The 23,867-nt window shown below is 43.9% G+C and overlaps 1 protein-coding gene across 1 annotated transcript in view; it reads left to right on the forward strand.

Moving 5' to 3' along the window:
* Window positions 1–23,867, forward strand: part of cenpt (centromere protein T) — a 95,674-nt gene that overhangs the window by 26,573 nt on the left and 45,234 nt on the right. Inside the window, exons 7-10 of the mRNA XM_078544777.1 lie at window positions 3,702–3,774; window positions 12,068–12,195; window positions 16,874–16,946; window positions 19,435–19,562. Of these exons, the coding sequence (XP_078400903.1) occupies window positions 3,702–3,774; window positions 12,068–12,195; window positions 16,874–16,946; window positions 19,435–19,562 (402 nt within the window). The remainder of the gene's footprint in view (window positions 1–3,701; window positions 3,775–12,067; window positions 12,196–16,873; window positions 16,947–19,434; window positions 19,563–23,867) is intronic.

Raw genomic sequence — 23,867 nt, forward strand, 5'->3', positions numbered from 1 at the left:
CACTTAGTCTGTAGAGGAGATACTCCTCGGTAATGTGCAGCATTGTTTGTGTCTTTCCACAACTGCATAAGGGGTTTTTACTGAGGCCTCAGTGGTGATCGTTGGCTGCATAGAGACCCCATTCCGTCTTCTAATCCCAGCCCCTGCCATGTATTCACCATACCCCCTGACCTTCCCCCTCTCTGATGCTGAACGTTCAGTGCTCAGCAAAGGACTCAGTTTCATACCCTTACGCACTCACCTCAATGAATTTTGGGCTCGGCACGATGCTGAACTCTTCTTCCGCTGCCTTCGTCTCCGTGCTCACTTCTTTGGGCAGGACTCCTCTCCCCGTTCAATGGATCCTTTTACCCGCCTCCAGTATTCTCCCTCCACCTGGACCCCTCCCTCTGGATTCTTACCTGCTCTTGATCTTTTCATTTAGAATCGTCAGCATGACATCAGTCATCTCAATTTCTCTGCTCCTCTCACCCACTCTAACCTGTCTCTTTCTGAACTTACCCGCACTCCATTCTCTCAGGTCCAACCCTGACGTTGTCATCAAACCTGCCGACAGGGGTGGTGCTGTTGTTGGCTGGTGCACTGGCCTCTACCTCGCAGAGGCTGAACGTCAACTCAGACACTTCCTCCTACCTCCCCCTGGACCATGACTCCACCACTGAACATCAAGCCATTGTTTCCAGGACTGTCACTGACCTCATCTCCGCTGGAGATCTTCCCTCCACAGCTTCCAACCTCATAGTCTCCCAACCTCGGACGGCCCGCTTCTACCTCCTCCCCAAAATCCACAAACAGAACTGTCCCGGCAAACCGATCGCGTCAGTCTGTTCCTGCCCCACGGAATTCATTTCTTCCTATCTTGACTCCATTCTCTCTCTCCTTGTCCAGTCTCTTCCCACCTACATCCGCGATTCTTCTCACGCTCTACGTCATATCAACAATTTCCAGTTCCCTGGCCCCAACCACTGCCTCTTCACCATGGACGCCCAATCCCTCTACACCTCCGTCCCCCACCGGGATGGTCTGAGGGCTCTCCGCTTCTTTCTCGAACAGAGGCCCGGACAATCCCCATCCACCACTACTCTCCTCCATCTGGTTGAACTTGTTCTCTCACTGAACAATTTCTCCTTAAACACCTCTCACTTCCTCCAAATAAAAGGTGTGGCTATGGGTACCCGCATGGGCCCCAGCTATGCCTGTCTCTTTATGGGGCATGTGGAACATTCCTTGTTCCAGTCCTACTCAGGCCCCCTCCCATAACTCTTTCTCTGGTTCATTGATGATTGCTTCGGTGCCACTTCATGCTCTCGTCTGGACCTGGAAAAATGTATTAATTTTGCTTCCAATTTCCACCCCTCCATCATTTTCACATGGTCCATCACTGACACTTCCCTTCCCTTACTTGACCGCTCTGTCTCAATTTCTGGTGATAGACTGTCCACCAATATTCATTACAAGCCTACTAGCTCCCACAGCTACCTCGACTACAGCTCCTCACACCCCGCTTCCTCTAAGGACTCCATCCCATTCTCTCACTTCCTTCACCTCCGTCGCATCTGTTCTGATGATGGCACTTTCCAAAACAGTTCCTCTGACGTGTCTTCCTTCTTCCTCAACTGAGGTTTTCCACCCATGGTGGTTGACAGGGCCCTCAACCGTGTCCGGCCCATCTCCCGCGCATCCGCCCTCACACCTTCCTCTCCCTCCCAGAACCATGATGGGGTCCCCCTTGTCCTCACTTATCACCCCACCAGCCTCTGCATTCAAAGGATCATCCTCCGCCATTTCCACCAACTCCAGCACGATGCCACCACCAAACGCATCTTCCCTTCACCCCCTCTGGCAGCATTCCACAGGGATTGTTCCCTCCGGGACACCCTGGTCCACTCCTCCATCACCCCCTACACCTCAACCCCCTCTCATGGCACCTTCCCATGCAACCGCAGAAGGTGCAACACCTGCCCCTTTACTTCCCCCCTCCTCACCGTCCAAGGGCCCAAACACTCCTTTCAAGTGAAGCAGCACTTCACTTGCACTTCCCTCAATTTAGTCTACTGCATTCGCTGCTCCCAATGCGGTCTCCTCTACATTGGAGAGACCTAACGCAGACTGGGTGACCGCTTTGCGGAACACCTTCGGTCTGTCTGCAAGCATGACCCAGACCTCCCTGTTGCTTGCCATTTCAACACACCACCCTGCTCTCATGCCCACATGTCCATCCTTGGCCTGCTGCAATGTTCCAGTGAAGCTCAACGCAAACTGGAGGAACAGCACCTCATCTTCCCACTAGGCACTTCACAGCCTGCCGGACTTAACATTGGGTTCAACAGCTTCAGATCATGAACTCTCCCCTCCATCCTCATCCCTTTTCCGATCCCCCTTTTTCCAATTATTTATGTATTTTAAATATATTTTTCTTTTCCCACCTATTTCCATTATTTTTAAATGTATTTCCATCCATTGTTTCATCTCCACCTTTTCGCCTATTTCGATCCCTTCCCCCCACCCCACCCCCACTAGGGCTATCTGTACCTTGCTCATTCTGCTTTCTACCCTTAATGTCACCATTAGCACATTTCTTAGCTAATATCATCACGGTTAACACCCCTTTGTCCTTTTGTCTATGACATATTTGGCAATCTCTCCTTTGCCTCCACCTATCACTGGCCCTCTACCCAGCTCTACCTGTCCCACCCCCCTCAACCAGCTTATATTTCACCTCATTGCTATATTTCCTCAGTTCTGATGAAGAGTCATACGGACTCGAAACGTTAACTATATTCCTCCCCGCGGATGCTGTCAGACCTGCTGAGTTTTTACAGCTATTTTTATTTTTGTTTCAGATTTCCAGCATCCACAGTATTTTGCTTTTATCTTAGAGTTAATGTTGAGTCCAATTATGACACTTCTTCGGGACTGGTAGGAGTGCAATGGGTTTTATGCTGTTGAAATGGGAGGAGCGGTGGATGGAGCAAAAGAGAATTCTAGGGGCCTTGACCTCTTTTGCTCCACCTGCCCCTCCCATCTTTTTCAACAGCATAAAACCTATCACACTCCTACCTCTCTTCAGTTCCAAAGAAGAGTCATATTGCACATGAACCGTTAACTCGGTTTCTCTCTCCACTGATGATGCCAGACTTGCTTAGTTTTTCCAGTGCTTTCTGTTTTTATATTAGCTAAGATTAGAGCAGCACAAGCATATTTCAACAATATAATAAGATTGTCTGGTGAATTTGAAAATGGCATATACAAATGTATTTCAATTATGTGAATAGGGCCTCCCCAGTGCCTTAGTAGGTTTCTCCATGATTAGCTAATCATGTTGCTGAATTACTTGACCTTAAGAAATGTAGCAATGGCATAAGGAGGAGAAAAATAGACCTGTTTCCCCCTTCTGATCATTATCTGCTGCAAGTGCATTTATGTAAGCGTATAGTGCGGACCGGTTCAGAGTTGGCTATGCAGTCTCCCTCTCCACAGTTCAATGGCTGTGATTCCTGTGCTTTTATGTTTTGAATAGCCTACCTATAATCATTTCTAAGGTTCACATGTAAATTGTTAATTGTGTAAGGTTCCAAAGGAAAATAGCTTGTAACTGTACTTCAGTAAGGCAACATTGTCTTCAGAAGAATAAGAAGGAAAAAATGTGAATGAAATAGTCAACTTGTGCTTTGTGCTAAAGTGTATGTTTTAATTCCTAGAAACTCAAGAAAGTGAACAAGTGGAGCTATGTGAAAAGAGCACAAGATTTCCAGATGTCTCAACAATAGTTGGGTAATAGTTATGCAATAAGATCAAATGAATGCTGATTTTACTTGATAGTTATTTGAAGGCATTTTGGTGTACTCACCATATGAATATTGAAAAGTTACCTGTACAAGAGTCTTGCATTGACCTAGGAATTCCACCATGCCAAGGTTTATGCCTCACTATATCGATATGATTGGGGAAATTAATAGAATATATCAGTAAAAAAAAATCTAATGACCAGGTGGAATAGGAATAAAGCTTCTAGCATTAATGTTGCTGTACCTATTTTCTGGCCTACACTGCAATGTTAGTATAATTACATATTTCTGCTGAATGCTGTGGCACCACCCACTTTTGATATTGTAATAAATTCTGGAGCTGAGTATTACGTGAGCATTATGTTATAATGGAACCCAATTATTGAACGGCTTTTAAACTTAAACTTTTTAAATATCTGGAGCCCCTTTAATTGTGCAAGTTAATTAATACAGGCTATCAAAAGTCAAAAATGTGGCTTATGATTGGATAGCTTCAAAGACTTGGGATTTAGAGGTTAAATTAAACATAAAATTTGAATTGTTTTTAATTCTCGGGCTGTAGTTTGGCTGGATTGATTGTTCATCTCTAGTTGCCTTGAGGTGGTGGTGGAACTGTCTTCTTGAATAGCTGGTTATGTTGATACAGCTTGGTGCCTAGCTAGGCCTCTTCAGTGGGTCGTTGGGACTGGAGTCACAGATAAACCAGATTGGGTAAGGATAGCAAATTTCTTTCTCTAAAGGATGGTAGTGAGCCAGTTGGGTTTATATGACAATCTGTCAGCTTCATGGTCACTTTTACTAATATCAGCTTTTTATTTCTTGGCTTTTAAATCTGTGTTCAAATTCTCAAACTGCCATAGTGGGATTTGCCTGGATTATTGGTCCAGGCCTCTGGATTACTTGTCCGGCAATCACACCAACACTGTTTTAGTTTGAGATAATGTGCACCATGATGGATAAATGTGCTGAGAATATAATTAGATAATGGTTAAGTTCTAGAATGATGGTTGGAGAAGTTAACTCTTGAATGAAAATTGCCAGTTGTGTTGTTTCATCAATTGGGTTCTCTAGTACAGTGAGAAATAAAATATTTACTGTGGAAGACAGCATTTATAGTTGTAATCTTTTCTATACACACGTTTGAGAAAAGGGAGATAGCTTGAATGGTGCTGCAAATTCTTATTGAAGAAACTCCCGAAGAATGAACCCTTCTCATTTCTAAATAGTTTACTTTGTGTATTAGTATATATACACTTTCCACCCCAAAAACCATGTGACAGTAGAATCAAGGACTTGAAGGGGAAATATGAGCAGTTGAGTGTTATACTCAAAAGTAGGATTATGATGATAGTATTCTAATGTCATGACCTAGGTCAGTTAGCAAGAAGCAAATGAGACACATCAAAAAATGGCTTGGCAAATGGTTTAGAAGGGAGGATTTTGTGTCTCTAGGGAAATGGGATGGGTTCTATGTGGGGATAAGGTGTACAGACAGGATCCTTTCATCTAAAATAAACTGTGCCAGTGTTCTTCCAGAGAGGATGAAGAAAGCAGGATTTAGTCTAATGAAATGGGCAGAGAGACTAATAATAAGTATAAGCAAAATTCAAAAGCAGTTTACAACAATAAGCAAAAGATTTTATATATGAAGAGATATGTCTAGATATGAGCAATGTTAAAGATATTGAAAGAAAGAAAGAAAGCAAGCTCACTTATAGAATCATAGAATCGATACAGCAGAGAAGAAGGCCATTCAGCCAGTCGTGTCCACGCAGCCTCTTTGCAAGAGGAAGTCATCCATCGCCACTCCCCTGCCGTTTCCCCTTAGCCCTGCAAATTTTTACATTTCAGATAATAATCCAATTCTCTTTTGAAAGCCTCATTTGACCCTGCCTCCACCACACTCTCAGGCAGTGCATTCCAGATCCTAACCACCTGCTGTGTGAAAATGTTTTTCCTCATGTCGCCATTGCTTCTTTTACCAATTACCTTAAATCAGTGTCCTCTGGTTCTCGACCCTTCCACTAATGGGAACAGTTTCTCCCTGTCTATTCCATCCAGATTTTGTTCCAAGATTTTAAACACCTCTATCAAATCTTCTCTCAACCGGCTCTTCTCCAAGGCAGCAGCCTCAGCTTCTGCAATCAATCTATGTAACTGAAGTTCCTCACCTGGAACCATTCTCGCAAACCTTTTCTCCACCCTCTTTAATGCCTTCACATCTTTCCTAAAGTATGGTACCCAGAACTGCATCCAATATTCCAGTTCCAGCTTAACCAGTATTTTATACACATTTATCATAACTCCCTTGCTTTTGTATTTTATGCCATTATTTATAAAGCCCAGGATCCCATATGCTTTAATAGCTCTCTCAAACAATCTTGCAATCTCAGTGGTTTGTGCATATATGTCCTCTGGTCCCTCTGCTCCTGCACGCCCTTTAGAATTGTATCCATTCTTCCTACCAAAATGAATCACTTGACACATCTCTACGTCATTTTTTAAAATTCACTCATTGGATGTGGGCTTCGCTGGGCCAGCATTTATTGCCCATCCCTAGTTGCCCTTGAGAAGGTGGTGGTGAGCTGCCTTCTTGAACTGCTACAGTCCATGTGGTGTAGGTACACCAACAGTGATGTTAGGAAGGGAGTTCCAGGATTTTGACCCAGCAACAGTGAAGGAACAGTGATATATTTCCAAGTCAGGGTGGTGAGTGACTTGGAGGGGAACTTCCAGTTGGTGGTGTTCCCATGTATCTGCTGCCCTTGGCCTTCTAGATGGCCGTGGGTTTAGAAGGTGCTGCCAAAGGAACCTTGGTGAATTTCTGCAATGCATCTTGTAGATGCACACTGCTGCCACTGTGCCTCGGTGGTGGAGAGAGTGAATGCTTGTGGCTGTGGTGCCAATCAAGCAGGCTGCTTTGTCCTGGATGGTGTCCAACTTCTTGAGTGTTGTGGGACCTGCACTCATCCAGGCAAGTGGAGAATATTCCATCACACTCCTGACTTGTGCCATGGAGATGGTGGTCAGGCTTTGGGGAGTCAGGAGGTGAGTTACTCATCGCACGATTCCTAACCTCTGACCTGATGTTGTAGCCACAGTATTTAAATAGCTAGTCCAGTTCAGTTTCTGGTCAATGGTAACCCCCAGAATGTTGTTAGTCGGGGATTTAGTGATGGTAATGCCATTGAACATCAAGGGGTAATGGTTGGATTCTCCCTTGTTGGAGATGGTCATTGCCTGACACATGTGTAGGGCGAATGTTACTTGCCACTTGTCAAGCCAAGCCTGGATATTGTCCAGGTCTTGCTGCATTTGGACATGGACTGCATCAGTGTTTGAGGAGTTGCGAATGGTGCTGAATATTGTGCAATCATCAGCGAACATCTCCCCTTCTGACCTTATGATGGAAGGGGGGTCATTGAGGTGGCTGAAAACGGTTGGGCCAAGGACACTACCCTGAGGAACTCCTGCGGTGATGTCCTGGAGCTGAGATGACTGACCTCCAACAACCACAACCATCTTCCTTTGTGCTGGTATGACTCCAATCATTGGAGAGTTTTCCCCCTGATTCCCATTGACTCCAGTTTTGCTAGAGCTCCTTGATGCCACACACTTGATGTCAAGGGCAGCCGCCTTCACCTCACCCCTGGAGTACAGCTCTTTTGTCTATGTTTGAACCAAGGCTGTAATGAGGTCAGGAGCTGAGCGGCCCTGGTGGAACCCAAACTGAGCGCCAATAAGCAGGTTATTGCTAATCAAGTGCCGCTTGATAGCACTGTTGGTGACCCCCTTCTATTACTTTACTGATGATCAAGAGTAGACTGATGGGACAGTAATTGACTGGGTTGGATTTGTCCTGCTTTTTGTGTGCAGGACATACCCGGGCAAATTTCCACATAGCCGGGCTGATGCCAGTGCTATAGCTGTACTGGAACAGCTTGGCTAGGGGCACGGCAAGTTCTGGAGCATAAGTCTTCAGTACTATTTCCAGAATATTGTCAGAGCCCGTAGCCTTTGCACTATCCAGTGCCTTCAGCCGTTTCTTGGATATCACGTGGAGTGAATCGAATTGGCTGAAGACTGGCATCTGTAATGCTGGGGACCTCCGGAGGGGGCCAAGATGGATCACCCACTCAGCACATGCTGAAGATTGTAGCAAATGCTTCGGCCTTACCTTTTGCACTGCTGTGCTGGGCTCCTCCATCATTGAGGATGGGATATTAGTGGAGCTTCCTCCTCCAGTTAGTTGTTTAATTGTCCAACACCATTCATGATTGGATGTGGCTGGACTGCAGAGCTTAGATCTGATCTGTTGGTTGTGGGATCACTTAGCCCTGTCTATCACTTGCTTATGCTGTTTGGCATGCAAGTAGTCCTGCGTTATAGCTTCACCAGGTTGACACCTCATTTTCAGGTATGCCTCGTGCTGCTCCTGTCATGCCCTCCTGCACTCTTCATTGAACCAGGGTTGATCCCCTGGCTTGGTGGTAATGATAATGGCCGGGCCATGAGGTTACAGATTGTGTTCGAGTACAATTCTGCTGCTGCTGATGGCCCACAGCGCCTCATGAATGCCCAGTCTTGAGTTGCTAGATCTGTTCAAAATGTACCCATTTAACACGGTGGTAGTGCCACACAACGCGATGGAGGGTATCCTCAATGTGAAGGCGGGACTTCGTCTCCACAAGGACCATGCGGTGGTCACTCCTACTGATACTGTCATGGACAGATGCATCTGTGGCAGGCAGGTTGGCGAGGATGAGGTCAAGTATGTTTTTCCCTCTTGTTGATTCCCTCACCACCTGCCGCAGACCCAGTCCAGCAGCTACATCATTTAGGACGCAGCCAGCTCAGTCAGTAGTGGTGCTACCAAGCCACTCTTGGCTTTGGTCATTGAAGTCCCCCACCCAGAGTACATTCTGTGCACTTTCCACCCTCAGTGCTTTCTCCAAGCGTTGTTCAACATGAGCTCTGATTCATCAGTTGAGGGAGGACAGTACATGACAATCAGCAGGAAGTTTCCTTGCCCATGTTTGACTTGATGCCATGAGACTTCATTGGGTCCGGATCGATGTTGAGGACTCCCTCCCGACTGTACACCACTGTGCCACCACCTCTGCTGGGCCTGTCCTGCCAGTGGGACCCAGGAATGGTGATGGTGGTGTCTGGGACATTACCTGTAAGGTATGATTCCATGAGGATAACTATGAAAAGCTGTTGGTTGACTAGTCTGTGAGACAGCTTTCCCAATTTTGGCACTAGCCCCAGATGTTGATAAGGAGGACTTTGCAGGGTCGACAGGGCTGAGATTACCATTGTCGCTTCCGGTTCCTAGGTCGATGCCGGGAGCCAGTTTCATTCCTTTTTTGTGGCTTTGTAGCGGTTTGTTACAACTTGAGAGGCTTGCTAGGCCATTTCAGAGGGCTGTGGGTTTGGAGTCATGTGTAGGCCAGACCGGGTAAGGATGACAGATTTCCTTCCCTGAAAGGCATTAGTGAACCAGATGTGTTTTTACAACAATCGACAATAGTTCCATGGTTAGACTTATAATTCCAAATTTTTATTGAATTCAAATTCCACCGTCTGCCGTGGCGGGATTCGAACCCGGGCCTCCAGAGCATTACCTTGGGTCTCTAGATTACTAGTCCAGCGACAATACCACTATGCCGTTGCCTCCCCTTTCATGCACTACTTGTCTGCTCATTCCATCAACCTGTCTATGACCTTTCAAAGTTTAACACTAACCTCACAGTTTACAATACTTAAAGTTTTGTGTCATCTACAGATTTTGAAATTGTGTGCTGCACTCCAAAGTCTAGGTCATTAATACGTATCAAGATGAGTGGGAGTCCTATCACCGATCCCTGGGGAACCCTGCTATAAGCCTTCCTCCAGTTTGAAAAACAGCCATTCTGTTTCCTGTCTCTCTGCCAATTTTGTATTCATGCTGCTACTGTCCTCTTTATCCATTGAGCTCTCACTTTGCTCACAAGTCTGTTGTGCAGCACTTTATCAAATGCCTTTTGGAAGTCTATGTGCAACACATCAGTTACATTACCTTCATCTCCCCTCTCTGTTACCTCATCAAAGAACACAAACAAAGTTAATTAAACACAATTTGCCCTTAACAAAGCTGATGGTTTTCCTTAATTCACCTGCACTTGCCCAATTGACTGTTAATTTTGTCCCAAATTATCACTTCTAGAAGCTTCCCCATCACTGAGGCTCAGAGGTGTCAGCTGTGGCTCAGTTCATAGCACCCTCGCCTTTGAATCAGAGGGTTGTGGGTTCGTGTCCCACTCCTGGAAACCAAGAACTGTGATTGTACTCAAAAGAGTTGCAATCTGTGACTGTTGATAACTCGAAAGAGTATCACTGAGGCTCAGCTGACTGGCCTATAGTTTCTGGGCATATCCTTATTTCCTTTTTTGAACAAGGGTTTAACACTTGCAATCTCTAGTTCTCTGGTACCACCCCTGTACCTAAGGAGAATTGGAAAATTATGACCAGTGCCTCTGCAATTTCCACTCTTACTTCCCCTGGTATCCTTGGATGCATCTCACCTAGCCCTGGTGACATCAACTTTTCAGTACAGCCAACCTATCTAAAACCTCTTCCTCAGCAATTTTTAACCCATCAAGTGTTTCAGCTACCACTGTGACTTGGGCAAAATCTTTCTTGGTAAAGCCAGGTGCATGATACTCATTTAGTACCTCAGCCATGCCCCTTCCTCCATGCGTAAGTCCACTTTTAGATCCTTAATCAGCCCCACCCCTCTTTTTAACCACCCTTTTACAATTTATATGCCTATAGAAGACTTTTGGATTCCCTTTTATGTTGGTGGTCAGTCTCTTATAATTTCTCTTTGCTTCCCTTTTTTAATTCCTCTCTAAACTTTCTATATTGAGCCTGATTCTCAATTTATTATTTATCTGACATCTGTCATATGCACCCTTTTTCTGACTCTTCTTAGTCTCTATCTCTTTCGTCATACAAGGAGCTCTGCATTTGTTTGCCCTATTGTTCCCCATTGTGGGAATAACCTCAATTGTACCCGAACTACCTCCTCTTTTAAGGCAATCCATTGCTCAGTTACAATTTTGCCTGCCAATCTTTGATTCTTCTTTTACAGAGGGCGTATGAGGGGCCAGGATTGCACTGCTTATATAGACATCTGCAATGTATTAGAAATGAAGCAAAGTTAGATGGGAAGTAAATATTTCCAACAAATTTTCAAGATGCAATAGAGAAGAGAAAAAGTAAAGAAAGAACGGTCTTGTTAAGAGCACTGTTATAGCCATAAAAGGAAGGTTTTACTGATGCTGTTGAGGGCGTTTATTCAAGTTCGTTAGGAGATTTAAAAAAAAAGATCTGTGACAACGTTGAGAGTGCATTTTGATTGACTAAATAATGGGTGGAAAATGAGGATGAGATTTGTAAGCAACTTAGAGAGGTTTGCGCTGGCAACAGAGTTTTAATTATTCTGAAGTTGTGGGGGGTGCTTTGCGGCCTAAGGTTGGCTAGGATAGGACAAAAGTTTATGTTATAAATGGGAATGGATTCTTGGCATGCATCCAAGATTTCGTCCCCATGCATGGCAAAGGGCTTGTGGATTTAGAGAAGGTGCAGGGGAGAACATCAAGAATGATACCCAAGCATGTGTTGCTTTGGACAGGCTTTAATAGTTAGGGTTATATATTTTGGAGAGACACGGGAAATTCAATGCAGTTGCATAGGTTAGTTGATATACATTGGGTTGATAGCACAAGAGGGCACAAATAAAAATCCTTAAGCAAAGAGATGGGTTAAATGCTAGAAAGTATTTGTTTTCATAGGGTTATCGCTGTTTGGAACAGTGTACTAAAACATGTTGGATGTGGATTTGCAGGTGCTTTTTTTAAAAGGAACTTGAAATTTCTTGAGAGAAGATGTTTCAAGTGAGTTACAGGCTAACATAGTCCCCTGATTCTTTGCTTAATTGTCTTGAGCAGGAGAGGAACTGAGCATTGTTTTTCCTGAAATTGCCTTAGTTTTGCTTCTGAGCTTAGGAAATTGCATTGTTAGAGGGTGTACACGGGAGCACTGATGGGCCTGATGCTTTTTCTTGTTCTTTTCTTAATTCTTGGCCCACTCAGCTGAGTATACAATACATTTGGCAGTGCATTTAGTAAAGTATATGGCACGGATTGTAACACATACTGAACTGAAGGTGGAAATGTAATAGTGTTTCAAACAGAGAATATAATATGATCCATATGGTTGTATATTTGTTTCAGTTTAATTAATCCTGACTTTGAAGAGTCCACAACAAAACCAATTCTTTCTAGAAGACCACTAAAACGCAAAGTTATAAATGAGGATGACTTTGAAGAGGGAGTGCAGCATTATCTGGAACAAGAAAAAGGTATAAGATTATTGAACTTTTTCTTGGACCTTTATAGTTTGTTTACCAGTATTACTTTACATCTACTTTAAAGCATGAATGGCCTGGAGTGACTTGTCACCCATTTTGGTTTTGCCTCTTTACACTTTGGAAATGAATAGGTATCATGTTGCAAGGTACTGTAGATATTAATTAGAAAGGCATACAGTTTAAAGCAATGCACAGCTTTTTGTTTTATGTATGTGTGTAAATTGCAGATAAGTGAACTTGGTCTAATTATAAACTATATAGCAACAAATAAAACCTTTAAAGCTTTCTGTGACCTTTCATCTGAACTGGGAAGAGTTAGAAATGTAATAGGGTTTGAGCAGTGAAAGGTTGGAGAGTGGGAAAAAGAACAAGAGGGAAAGTCTTTGATAGGGTAGAAGACATGAGAGATTGCATGATAAAAGTGTTCATGGTGCAAGACAAAAGGGAGTGGTAATGGGACAAGTAAAGAAACAAAAGTTGTGTCTGGGAAAGGTGTGATTGGTGGGATTATGAATAGCTGCTGTCTGAAAGCAAAGAGAAGGGGGAAAAAAAATGAGTGGAAAAAGAAACAAGCAAAGAAAAAGGAAACAAAATGAGGAAAGAGGTTACAATCAGTGTTGAGTCCAGAGGCTGTAAAATGCCCAATCAAAAGACAAAATGTTGCTTTTCAAACTTGAATTGAGCTATATTGGAGCACTACAGGAGGCCAAGGACAGAAAGTTCAGAGTGGGAGCAAGATGGAGAATTAAAATGACAGGTGACTGTAAGCTCAGGGCTATGCTTGTGGACTGAATAGAAGTGTTCCTCAAAGTAATTACCCAGCCTGTGTTTGGTCTCCCCAGTGTACAGCAGATTGCATTGATAAAAGAATAGGTGTTGCATCTCCTGTACTTGCATGGAAAGGTGCCATGGGAAGGGGAGGAGCTGTTGTGGGAGACTGCGGGTGGGCCAGGTGCCACGGAGGGTACAGTCACTTCAAAAAGAGGAAGATGTGCTTAGTGCTGGCATCACACAAGGTGGAGGAAATGGCGGAGGATGATCTGTTGTAAACAGAGGCTGGTGAGGTGGAAGGACAATGGAGTTCTATCATGGTTCTGGGAAGGAGAGGAAGGAGTGAGCGCAGAGTGCGTGAAATGGAACAAACACGCTTGAGGGCTCTGTCAACCACAGTAGGAGGGTGGGAGGGGGAAATTCCTCGATTGAGGAAATGGAAGACATCTCAGAAACCTCAATAATATGGAAGGTTGCACTGTTGGACCAGACGCAAACGAGACCGGGAAAATGAAGTAGAGTCCTTAAAGGAAACAGGGTTTGAGGAAGTGTAGTCAACTGTGGGAGTCAGTGGGCTTGTGGTGAACAATAGTTGATGGCCCTTTCCCAGAAATGGAGAAGTTAAAAACGAAAGGGAAGAATCAGAAATAGGTCATGTGAAGGGAAGGGTGGAAATTAGGAGCAAAGTCAATGACGCTTTCCTGTTCCAGGTGATAGCAGGAAATGACACCAATGCAATCTTCAATATATTGGAAAAAGAGGTGAGAGAGAGGACCTGAGTAGGAATGTTGCACATATCCCATAAAAACCCAGGCATGGCTAGGGCCCATGTGAGTATTGATAGCAACACCTTTTATTTGGAGGAAATGAATGGAGTTGAAGGAGAAGCCGTTCAATGTGAGAGTAAGTTCAGCCATGCGGAGGACGATGGTGGTGATTAGAGGACTGGTTGAGCCTCCATTCAAGGAAGAAATGGAGAGCTCACAGGCTGCCCTGGTGGGGACTGGACATGTAGAGGGATTGGGCATCCATAATGAAAAGGAGGTGGTTCAGGTCAACAAACTGAAAACTGATGGAGCGTGTGGAAAGAGTCACGATGTAGATGGGAAGGGACTGGACAAGGGAAGAAAAAAAAGTCAAAATAAAAAGAACTCAATTCTGTGGGGCAATAACAGGCTGGAATGCTGGTTCTACCAGAATAGTCCTGGTTGTGGATTTTGGCAAGGAGGCAGAAGCGGGCTGTTCGGGGTTGGGGGACTATTAGGTAGGAAGTCACAGATGGAAGATCTCCAGAGATCATGATATCGGTGACAGTGCTGAAAACAATGGCTTGATTTTCAGAGGTGGGGCCATGGCCCAGGTGGATGTAGGAGGAAGTGTCAGAGAGTTGGTGTTTGGTCTCTATTAGGTAGAGGTTGGTGCGCTTGACAATAACAGCACTAGCTTTGTCAGCAGGTTTGATGACAATGGGTGGAATAATATGGGGGTGGAGGTGCGGATGGCACCCCCCCAACCCCCCAGAAACCACGTCGGCATGAAGCTGACCAACTCCACGCTGACCAGCCCCACAGCCATAAAGTGCTGCGGGCCTCATTAATGAGGGCTGGGTCGGACTTAAGCCCTAATTAGGGTGGTAGTCCCACCCTTTGGAGCTGCCGGCCAATCAGATTGGCCGGCAGTTCCATCAGACCCAGCAGCACCAAGATGGCGTCAGTGGCCTTCACCGGTCAATACACGGATTGGGATCATTACAGCTCCAAGCGCTATAAGATTGGCCTTATCGGCAACTTCGTAAATAGAGCCTGAGCCATTTGCTCACCATGCAAGCTTGATGCTGAAATACGGCGCATCAAAGCCATCCTGTGGGATAATGGCTACCCTGATAAGATCATTTTGTGCTGTATATTGCGCAAACTCATGAACAGGCCTAAGTTTGTCACTTTCAGCCCTGAAAAATGCCCAATCTACCTTGACTTACCCTGGAAGGGCAAGGTATCTCAAAAATTTGAACAATAGGTGAAGCTAGCTGTTTCACGCTGCTACTGTGCAGTAGCAACACGAATGGTATTCGCCACTAACAGGATGCTGCCATCAAGCCAAAAAGACGTTCTGCCTATCACACAAATGAGTAATATGGCTTATGAATTTTAGTGCCAGTGTGATGCTAGTATGTAGGCTGTACTTCTCAAAGACTGACAGATCGTATCATATAGCTTGTCCCTTCTGCTGTTCACAACGGGCAAGGTACAGTCTGCACCCATCCAGTCCGTGCTTGCAAAACTCAAAACACAGTATCCAACATTAGATGTTATTCCGCGATTGGACAACATTTTCTAAGTAATCCTCAGTGTGCGAAGAATAGCGCTGACAACCAATTTAAGATTGTCAGTCAGGCTTGCCGTGTTATGCATTTGCATGTACTGGAAGCTACATATTTTAATACACAGGGCCCCGTTCTTTGCAGACAGAAAGAACATGTACAGACATTGCACCTGTTTCAGCTAAACAAAATAAGTGCCATCCATTCACTGGTTCAGTTCCCAGAGCAATGCCTTGACCAATCAGAGTCAAGCTGCCTGGTTTAAATTTCAAACAATGCTTGTCAGTTAACTGTCCATCACCATCAACTGGTGCATTCTCCATGGCAATGCCTCTACCAATCAGAGTCCACTTGCCAACCAATCATCACTCACTTCTCATACAGTATAAATTCTTGTTTTCCTGACATTGGCATTTCCTTACGAATTGTCCTGATGATTGCAAGATGAAAAGCTTCGACAAAAAAAGTCTCTTTTTTTCAGCAACACTCAAGTTCTATACTACCAAACATCTATTTATAACATTTATCTTGACCTAGTTAAAAGCATGCATGGCATACTTTGCGAGCGATGACCACATCCCATGAATGAAGGAAAAACCAACATACATAGCTAGTGGTAGTCTACTAAACTCTTCTAGCTTATTTCACCATTTAAATTTTTAAAATTAATTCATGGGATGTGGGCATCGCTGGCTGTGCCAGCATTTATTGCCCATCCCTAATTACCCTTGAGCTGGTGGTGATGAGCTGCCTTCTTGAACCGCTGAAGTCCACATGGTGTAAGAACACCCAAGAAAATATATCCATTTCCATGTTTTCCATCTATCTTCTCGTTTTGGTTCTGCAACCCTTAATATGCTTGCCTGATGAAAATATGTTGAAGATGTTTGAGAGCTCACAAGTGGTTTAATTGGCGAATGTAATGCTTAGCTCTGCACCAAGTGAGCCTACCAGGAAGATCCTAGGGTCAGTAACTGGTCCGTGCTAAATTAGTTCATCTGAGTTGAGGCAAAATAAGGCCAATTGGCCTCAGGTCCTTTGACAAGGAGTGGGAAGTCGGCCAATGCTCTTGGCTCAGTACATAGAGACCTGCTGGAAAATGCATATTGACAGTTGGGTTTCAGATGGGATCTCCTTACAATGCAATATCCTGCTTACATTTGTTAAGAATGGTTGAGATGCCAGAGATCAGCTGTTGATCCTGTTGTCACTCATAACCAACACCTGTGTACTTACAAGAAGGGGTCACTGTCGAGCAGGAGCTCAGCTTTCCTGGTGCAGGGATATTGATACTCATTGATGTCTCCCCGAAGCTGTCCTGGCTATGATTATTCAACTTAGCAGAGTCCAAGCACTGATCATAGGTTTCTGATTTGTGCTACTCAACACAACACTGTTATATTTATTCGAAGGGGTTTCACTATGTTTGAAATATATCTGGAAAAATCAACCATCGTTACCCAAATGAACAATATGTAGAAGCACTTATGGGAACAGAAGTGGTAAATGTGTATCACATAAGTATCTCAATGTTCAGTTGTTTCTCTGCTAAAGTGCTTGTTTGTATTTTTGTAAAAGAACCTGAAGAAATTGAAAGATCTGGACCATTTGAAAAGACTTCAGGACTGACGGACATTTCACGAATAGTTGGGTAATAAATAGCAAACAAATAATAAAGTTGTTTTTTAATGTTGAAAAAATCAAATTCAGTTTTATTATATGGTTTATTATATATTTATTGATGAGTTGGAGATCAGATTCCATGATTATCCAGTTTTCTGTGAAAACCATAAATCAGCGGCATTGATAATGTATCAATCAAAAATAACTTGATGTTAGTTACCATTTATGGAATTTGGGGACTTTCATTGCACTTGAAGTGGTGCAGTGGTCCTGTTTGTAGACCAGATATTACAGACCAATCATAATCATCTTTAAGTCTGTTAATCCCATGGTAGCAACTGCAAGTTTTCTTTTACTTTTTGGCAGAAGGGAGCATTTAAGCCTATGGAGTTGCACTGATACCATCCTGAGTTGATTGTAATTTTCTTGTGTGGATCCGATCCCAGATAATTGGCATTTTTCTTTTAGCTGAGGTTAAAACAAAAAAATTAGGTATCATTCCGTTCCTTCTAATTTCTGTTTGCTGTGCATGGATTGTTTTTTAAGACAGCAATGTGACCATGTGTGCTTACACCTTAAAGGAAGCATTGGCTGTGCGCAGTAAATTATGGAAAGCTGCATGGCCAGGCACTTGCTCAGCTTGGAGAGAACATTCTATCATTCTTCCAACCTCTCTCTCTCAATATTCTTTTCCTTTTCTCCCTTCTGAAGGCAGTGGCCCATACAGGGGTACATTACTCAACAAAGTGACCATCCTTCCTATGTAAGCCTAGATAATGAGTGTTTGAAGTAACTTGATAGTTGGGTATCACAGCTGAGCCTATTCCTTTCCTCATTCTATGTGCACAAATATACAACAATCTCTATATAGCAGTTGGTTGTGGGCACTCTGTCAAATTTTACTCATCTTAACCCAGAGGCACTGAAGCCAAATTATAGTGTCTCAAATAAACAGGAATCCAAAGCGCCTCCCTTTTTATCAATTCTTGGAAGTGAGTTTGCGAAGAAGATTCCAAAAGGTGACAACTTTCTGAAAAGCTGTGAGGTTCCCACAAGGCTTTGTTGATGAATACACTGACCATTGTGGAACCAAACCATACACACCAACAGTGTGGGTGTGTGGTTGTGCAGCAACCAGGAATTGTGCTGCGCAGGGAACAAACAGGCTGTGTACGAGCAATATCTATATGCATGCATGCATGGCCAGGCATCAATCTTAAAGGGACCGCATAGTGCAACAAAGCAACCGTGTACAGAAAACAGAAGTTAAAGGGAATATTGCACACCAGAAAGATGCAGGGTTAAACTCCTGGTAGGCACCAACATGATCATAAGATGACAAAAGGAGTATTATTTGGACCAGGGAAAGAGAAACATCAGCTGAGAGTTCCTGCTCCTGCATGCTATTCACTGCTGTAGGCATGTGCCTGCTTGTAAGTGATGGGTGAGGACAGGGTCAGGCTCAGAAATGAGAGCAAATAACATTGATTTTTTTAGATTGTTCCTCAATTAGAGAAGAAGCCATGATTCAACTGTGTACACCCAGAAGGTGACAAATTGGGTTTTTGCCCTGTGCATTTGTACAGGCTGATGCAAAGCTTAGCCAAACCTAGTGGGATGAAGATAGGTTATTAAAGCAGAAGAGCACATGGGAAATCGCCCAGAGAGCATCCACTTTGGACACGTGTTAAATTGTGACCACTGTTTATATGATTTTAAAATGCTGCTGCTTCATTTGCATAACGCACAGCACAGAAACAGGCCATTTTGTCCGACTGGTCTCTGTTGCTGCTTATGCTCTGCATTAGGCTCCTCCCACTTTTATTTCATCCTATCAGCACAATCTTTTATTCTCCTCCATGCGTTTATCTAATTCTCTCATAAATACATTTTTGCTGTTCACCCTAATTACCCTACTTTCTTAGCATTAAAGAAGTTTCTCCTGAATTCTCTGTTATATTTAGTGGGGGTAACTGTATTATCTTTATGGACCCTCATTTTGGTCTCCACATCAAGTAGAAACCTCGTTACTTCAATCTATCAAACCCCTGTGTAGTTTTAAAGAGCTCTGTTGGATCACCCCTCAGCCTTTTTTCAAAAGAAAAGAACCCTAGCCTGTCCGCCCTTTCCTGATAGGCATTTTGTCTCATTCTGGTATCATCCTGGTGAATCTTCTTTGCCCCTACTCCAGCGTACAAACCAGATCTGTAGAGTATTCTGGACATGATTTAGTCAGGATTTTAATGTAGAATTTACCTGGTGTGCTGGAATATTAATCGTCTATTGCCTGGTAGCTCTGGCAATGACTGTTGCTCTTGTAACCTCTTTAAAGTTCAGATGGTCAATTTTGCTGGTTTACAACTGGCCCTTCAGGTGATGCAGTCAGGATTTCAGGTGAAAGGAAAAGCTGAATACACTTGCCCAACCTCATGCAAGTGTATTTTTGGACAGTAGAACATCAAAAGCCGTTTATGATACCTGTGAAGAATGTATTGATAGTATTCTATCTGTTGCAGATCGATCAATTTTGACACTGATGAGTCGGTGTCAAAGCCCGTTCTCAGCAGAAGACCGAGAAGAGACAAACTCATCAGTGAGGATGATTTTGAAGAAGGAGTACTTTTCTACCTACAACAAGCAAAAAGTTTAGTAAATGTTTTGCTAAATACTTATCTCCTGCTTTTTGAAGTTTTATCTGGATCCTGCAGTTCCTTTGTTTTAAACTTGTACAAAACTCATTCTTCAACATTAGCTGTTCTTATAATTGGATGGTAGGAATTCGGTGACAGCTGCCTGGAGTGGCTCACCTGGTTTTTTTTTCCCCCCTCTTTTTGGTAAAATGAGTCACTTCTGCTCAGGATATCCTTCACCTCTCTCTCCTCAGTTACCATGCTCTAAGAGGGCGTTGGCGACCATGGACTTAGATGTGTTGGTCCATGGTTATGCTTGGCAAGGTACTGCAGTGGTTTGCCATTGCCTCCTGCAGGTTCTGGCTGACCAGGAGACCCTCCTGCTCTTACTATCTGCCATAGGCGCATTGGAAGGATTTGCAGGTTGATAATCAACCTGTATGGCCACATTATGAATGCACCTTCTGTGGCCATCAAGTACTGGAGTAGGACTCGAATCCTACTCCTGGCTTAGAGATAGGGATGCTATCACTGCAGCATGAGACACCCATCCTTCAATTACCTATTCAAATTTGGAAACTTGAGTCCTATGATTGTATGACACCGTATTTTAACAAGTACCAGGCGTCCTAGTGAATTGCAAGTTTTGTGAAATGTTGGACAAAGTGATAATCCTGCTGGAAAGTTTTCTGAGTTAGCCTTTTTGGCTCGCATGAATGCGATTTGTTTGGTTTACCTGATTGTTTGTACTAATGGATTTGAAAACAAATGCTCTGATTTATTCAATATATTGATTGAATTAACTTTCTTTTAAACCAGACAGTGGAAAATTGAATTTCCATTTGTTCCATTTTGTTGTACTCTTGTTTCATTCTCTTACACAATGCTAATTTCTGTGAGTATAGCTATCTGAATGCTTACTGTTTACGTCTGTTCATCTAATCTTAATAAGCAACTCGATGCCAAAACTGAGGAAAAGCTAACTGTTTATGGTTCACCCTCTTACAATGTATCACAACTGTGAGAAAAATTCCCCTTGACCCCCTTGCTCTTGCAAAGTTGATGCTTAGATTTTTTTGTCAAATAATATATGATGAACATAGATTCATCACATAATCACAGTGCAGAAGAGGTCCATCGAGTCTGCACCGACACGTGAGAAACACCTGACCTACCTACCTAATCCCATTTACCAGCACTTGGCCCATTGCCTTGAATGTTATGATTTGCCAAGTGCTCATCCAGGTACTTTTTAAAGGAAGTGAGGCAACCCGCCTCCACCACCCTCCCAAGCAGTGCATTCCAGACTGTCACCACCCTCTGGGTAAAAATGTTTTTCCTCACATCCCCCCTAAACCTCCTGCCCCTCACCTTGAACTTATGCCCCCTTGTGACTGACCCTTCAACTAAGGGGAACAGCTGCTCCCTATCCACCCTGTCCATGCCCCTCATAATCTTGTACACCTCGATTAGGTCGCCCCTTAGTCTTCTCTGCTCCAATGAAAACAACCCAAGTCTATCCAACCTTTCTTCATAACTTAAATGTTTCATCCCAGGCAACATCCTGGTGAATCTCCTCTGCACCCCGTCCAGTGCAATCACATCCTTCCTATTGTGTGGCGACCAGAACTGCACACAGTACTCCAGCTGTGGCCTCACCAAGGTTCTATACAACTCCAACATGACCTCCCTACTTTTGTAATCTATGCCTCGATTGATAACGGCAAATGTCCCATATGCCTTTTTCACCACCCCACTAACGTGCCCCTCCGCCTTCAGAGATCTATGGACACATACGCCAAGGTCCCTTTGTTCCTCAGAATTTCCTAGTGTCAAGCCGTTCATTGAATACTTCCTTGTCAAATTACTCCTTCCAAAGTGTATCACCTCACACTTTTCGGGGTTAAATTCCATCTGCCACTTATCTGCCCATTTGACCATCCCATCTATATCTTCCTGTAGCCCAAGACACTCGACCTCACTGTTAACCACCCGGCCAATCTTTGTGTCATCCGCAAACTTACTAATCCTACCCACCACATAGTCATCTATAGAAACAGAAATACCTGGAAAAACTCAGCAGGTCTGGCAGCATCGGCGGAGAAGAGCACAGTTGATGTTTCGAGTCCTCATGACCCTTCATGAGGACTCGAAACATCAACTGTGCTCTTCTCCGCCGATGCTGCCAGACCTGCTGAGTTTTTCCAGGTATTTATGTTTCTGTTTTTGTTTTGGATTTCCAGCATCCACAGTTTTTTGTTTTTATAACATAGTCATCTATGTCATTTATATAAATGACAAATAATAGGGGACCCAGCACAGATCCCTGTCGTACGCCACTGGACACTGGCTTCCAGTCAATAAAGCATCCTTCTGTCATCACCCTCTGTCTCCTATAACTAAACCAATTTTGAATCCACCTTATCAAATTACTCTGTATCCCATGTGCATTTGCCTTCTTTATAAGTCTCCCATGTGGGACCTTGTCAAAGGCTTTGCCGAAATCCATATAAACTACATCAACTGCACTACCCTCACCTACACACCTGGTCACCTCAAAAAATTCAATCAAATTTGTTAGGCATGATCTCCCTCTGACAAAGCCATGCTGACTATCCCTGATCAAACCTTGCCTCTCCAAGTGGAGATAGATTCTCTCCTTCAGAAATTTCTACAATAGTTTCCCTACCACTGACGTGAGACTCACTGGCCTGTAGTTCCCTGGCTTATCTCTATAACCCTTCTTAAATAGCGGAACTACATTAGCTGTTCTCCAATCCTCTGGCACCTCCCCCGTGGCCAGAGAGGAATTAAAAATTCGGGTCAGAGCCCCTGCGATCTCCTCCCTCAGCAGCCTGGGACGCAAATCATCCGGACCTGGAGATTTGTCCACTTTTAAGCCTGCCAACACCTCCAATACCTTATCGCTCCCTATATCAATTTGCTCAAGAACCTCGCAGTCTCTCTCCCCGAGTTCGTTACCTTCATCCTCATTCTCTTGGGTGAAGACGGACGTGAAGTATTCATTCAACACTCTAGCGATGTCCTCTGGCTCCACCCATAGATTGCCCCCTTGGTCCCTAATGGGCCCTACTCTTTCCCTGGTTATCCTCTTCCCATTGATATACTTAAAGAATATCTTAGGATTTTCCCTACTTTTACCAGCCAGGGCTTTCTCATATCCCCTCTTTGCTTTCCTAATTACTTTCTTAAGCTCCACCCTGCACTGTCTGTACGCCACTAATGCCTCTGCTGATTTGCTCCCCTTGTACCTGCTAAAAGCCTCTCTTTTTCCCTTCTCATCGTAACCTGAATATCTCTGGTCATCCATGGTTCTCTGGGCTTGTTACTCCTTCCTATCACCCTAGAGGGAACATGTTGAGCCTGTACCCTCCCCATTTCCTTTTTGAACACCCCCCACTGTTCCTCTGTAGATTTCCCCACAAGTAGCTGTTCGCAGTCTACCTTGGCCAGATCCTGCCTTATTTTACTAAAATCCACTCTCCCCCAATCCAAAACATTTTTTTGCAACTTGTTGATTTCTTTGTCCATAACAAGCTTAAACTGTACCATGTTGTGGTCGCTATCACTAAAATGCTCGCCCCCCCCCCCACCACCTCAGCCACCTGTCTGGCTTCATTCCCCAGAATTAGGTCCAGCAATGCACCGTCCCTTGTTGGACCCTCTACATAATGATCTAAAAAGTTCTCCTGTACACATTTCAAGAAATCTACTCCATCCGAGCCCTTAACACTATGTCTATCCCAATTAATGTTGGGAAAGTTGAAATCACCTAATATAATTACCTTATTGTTATTGTTTTTACACACCTCCACAAATTGCACATATTTGCTCCTCAATTTCCTGCTGACTATCTGATGGTCTATAACACCTAATAATGTGGTTGCCCCTTTTTTATTCCTAAGCTCTACCCACAAAGCTTCATTCGATGCCCCCTCCAAGATATCATCTCTCCTTACTGCAGTAACTGACTCTTTAACTAATAATGCAGTGCCTCCTCCTCTTTTACCCCTTCCCTGTCTCGCCTGAAGATTCTATATCCCGCAATGTTGAGCTGCCAATCCTGCCCTTCCCTCAACCACGTCTCAGTGATGGCTACTATATCACAATTCCACGTGTTAATCCTCACCCTTAACTCATCCATTTTACCTGTAATACTCCTGGCATTAAAGTAGAGGCCATCCAGCCTTGCCTTACTCCCTTGAAGCTTATTGCAGCTGTACTCCCTCTGACTTGATTGTTTTACTGTATTATGATGTGTCCCAATTCTGCTAACATTTTGTGTCCCCTCCCCCTGC

This window comes from Cetorhinus maximus, chromosome 6 (assembly GCF_964194155.1).
Source record: "Cetorhinus maximus chromosome 6, sCetMax3.hap1.1, whole genome shotgun sequence".
Classification (NCBI taxonomy): Eukaryota; Metazoa; Chordata; class Chondrichthyes; order Lamniformes; family Cetorhinidae; genus Cetorhinus; species Cetorhinus maximus.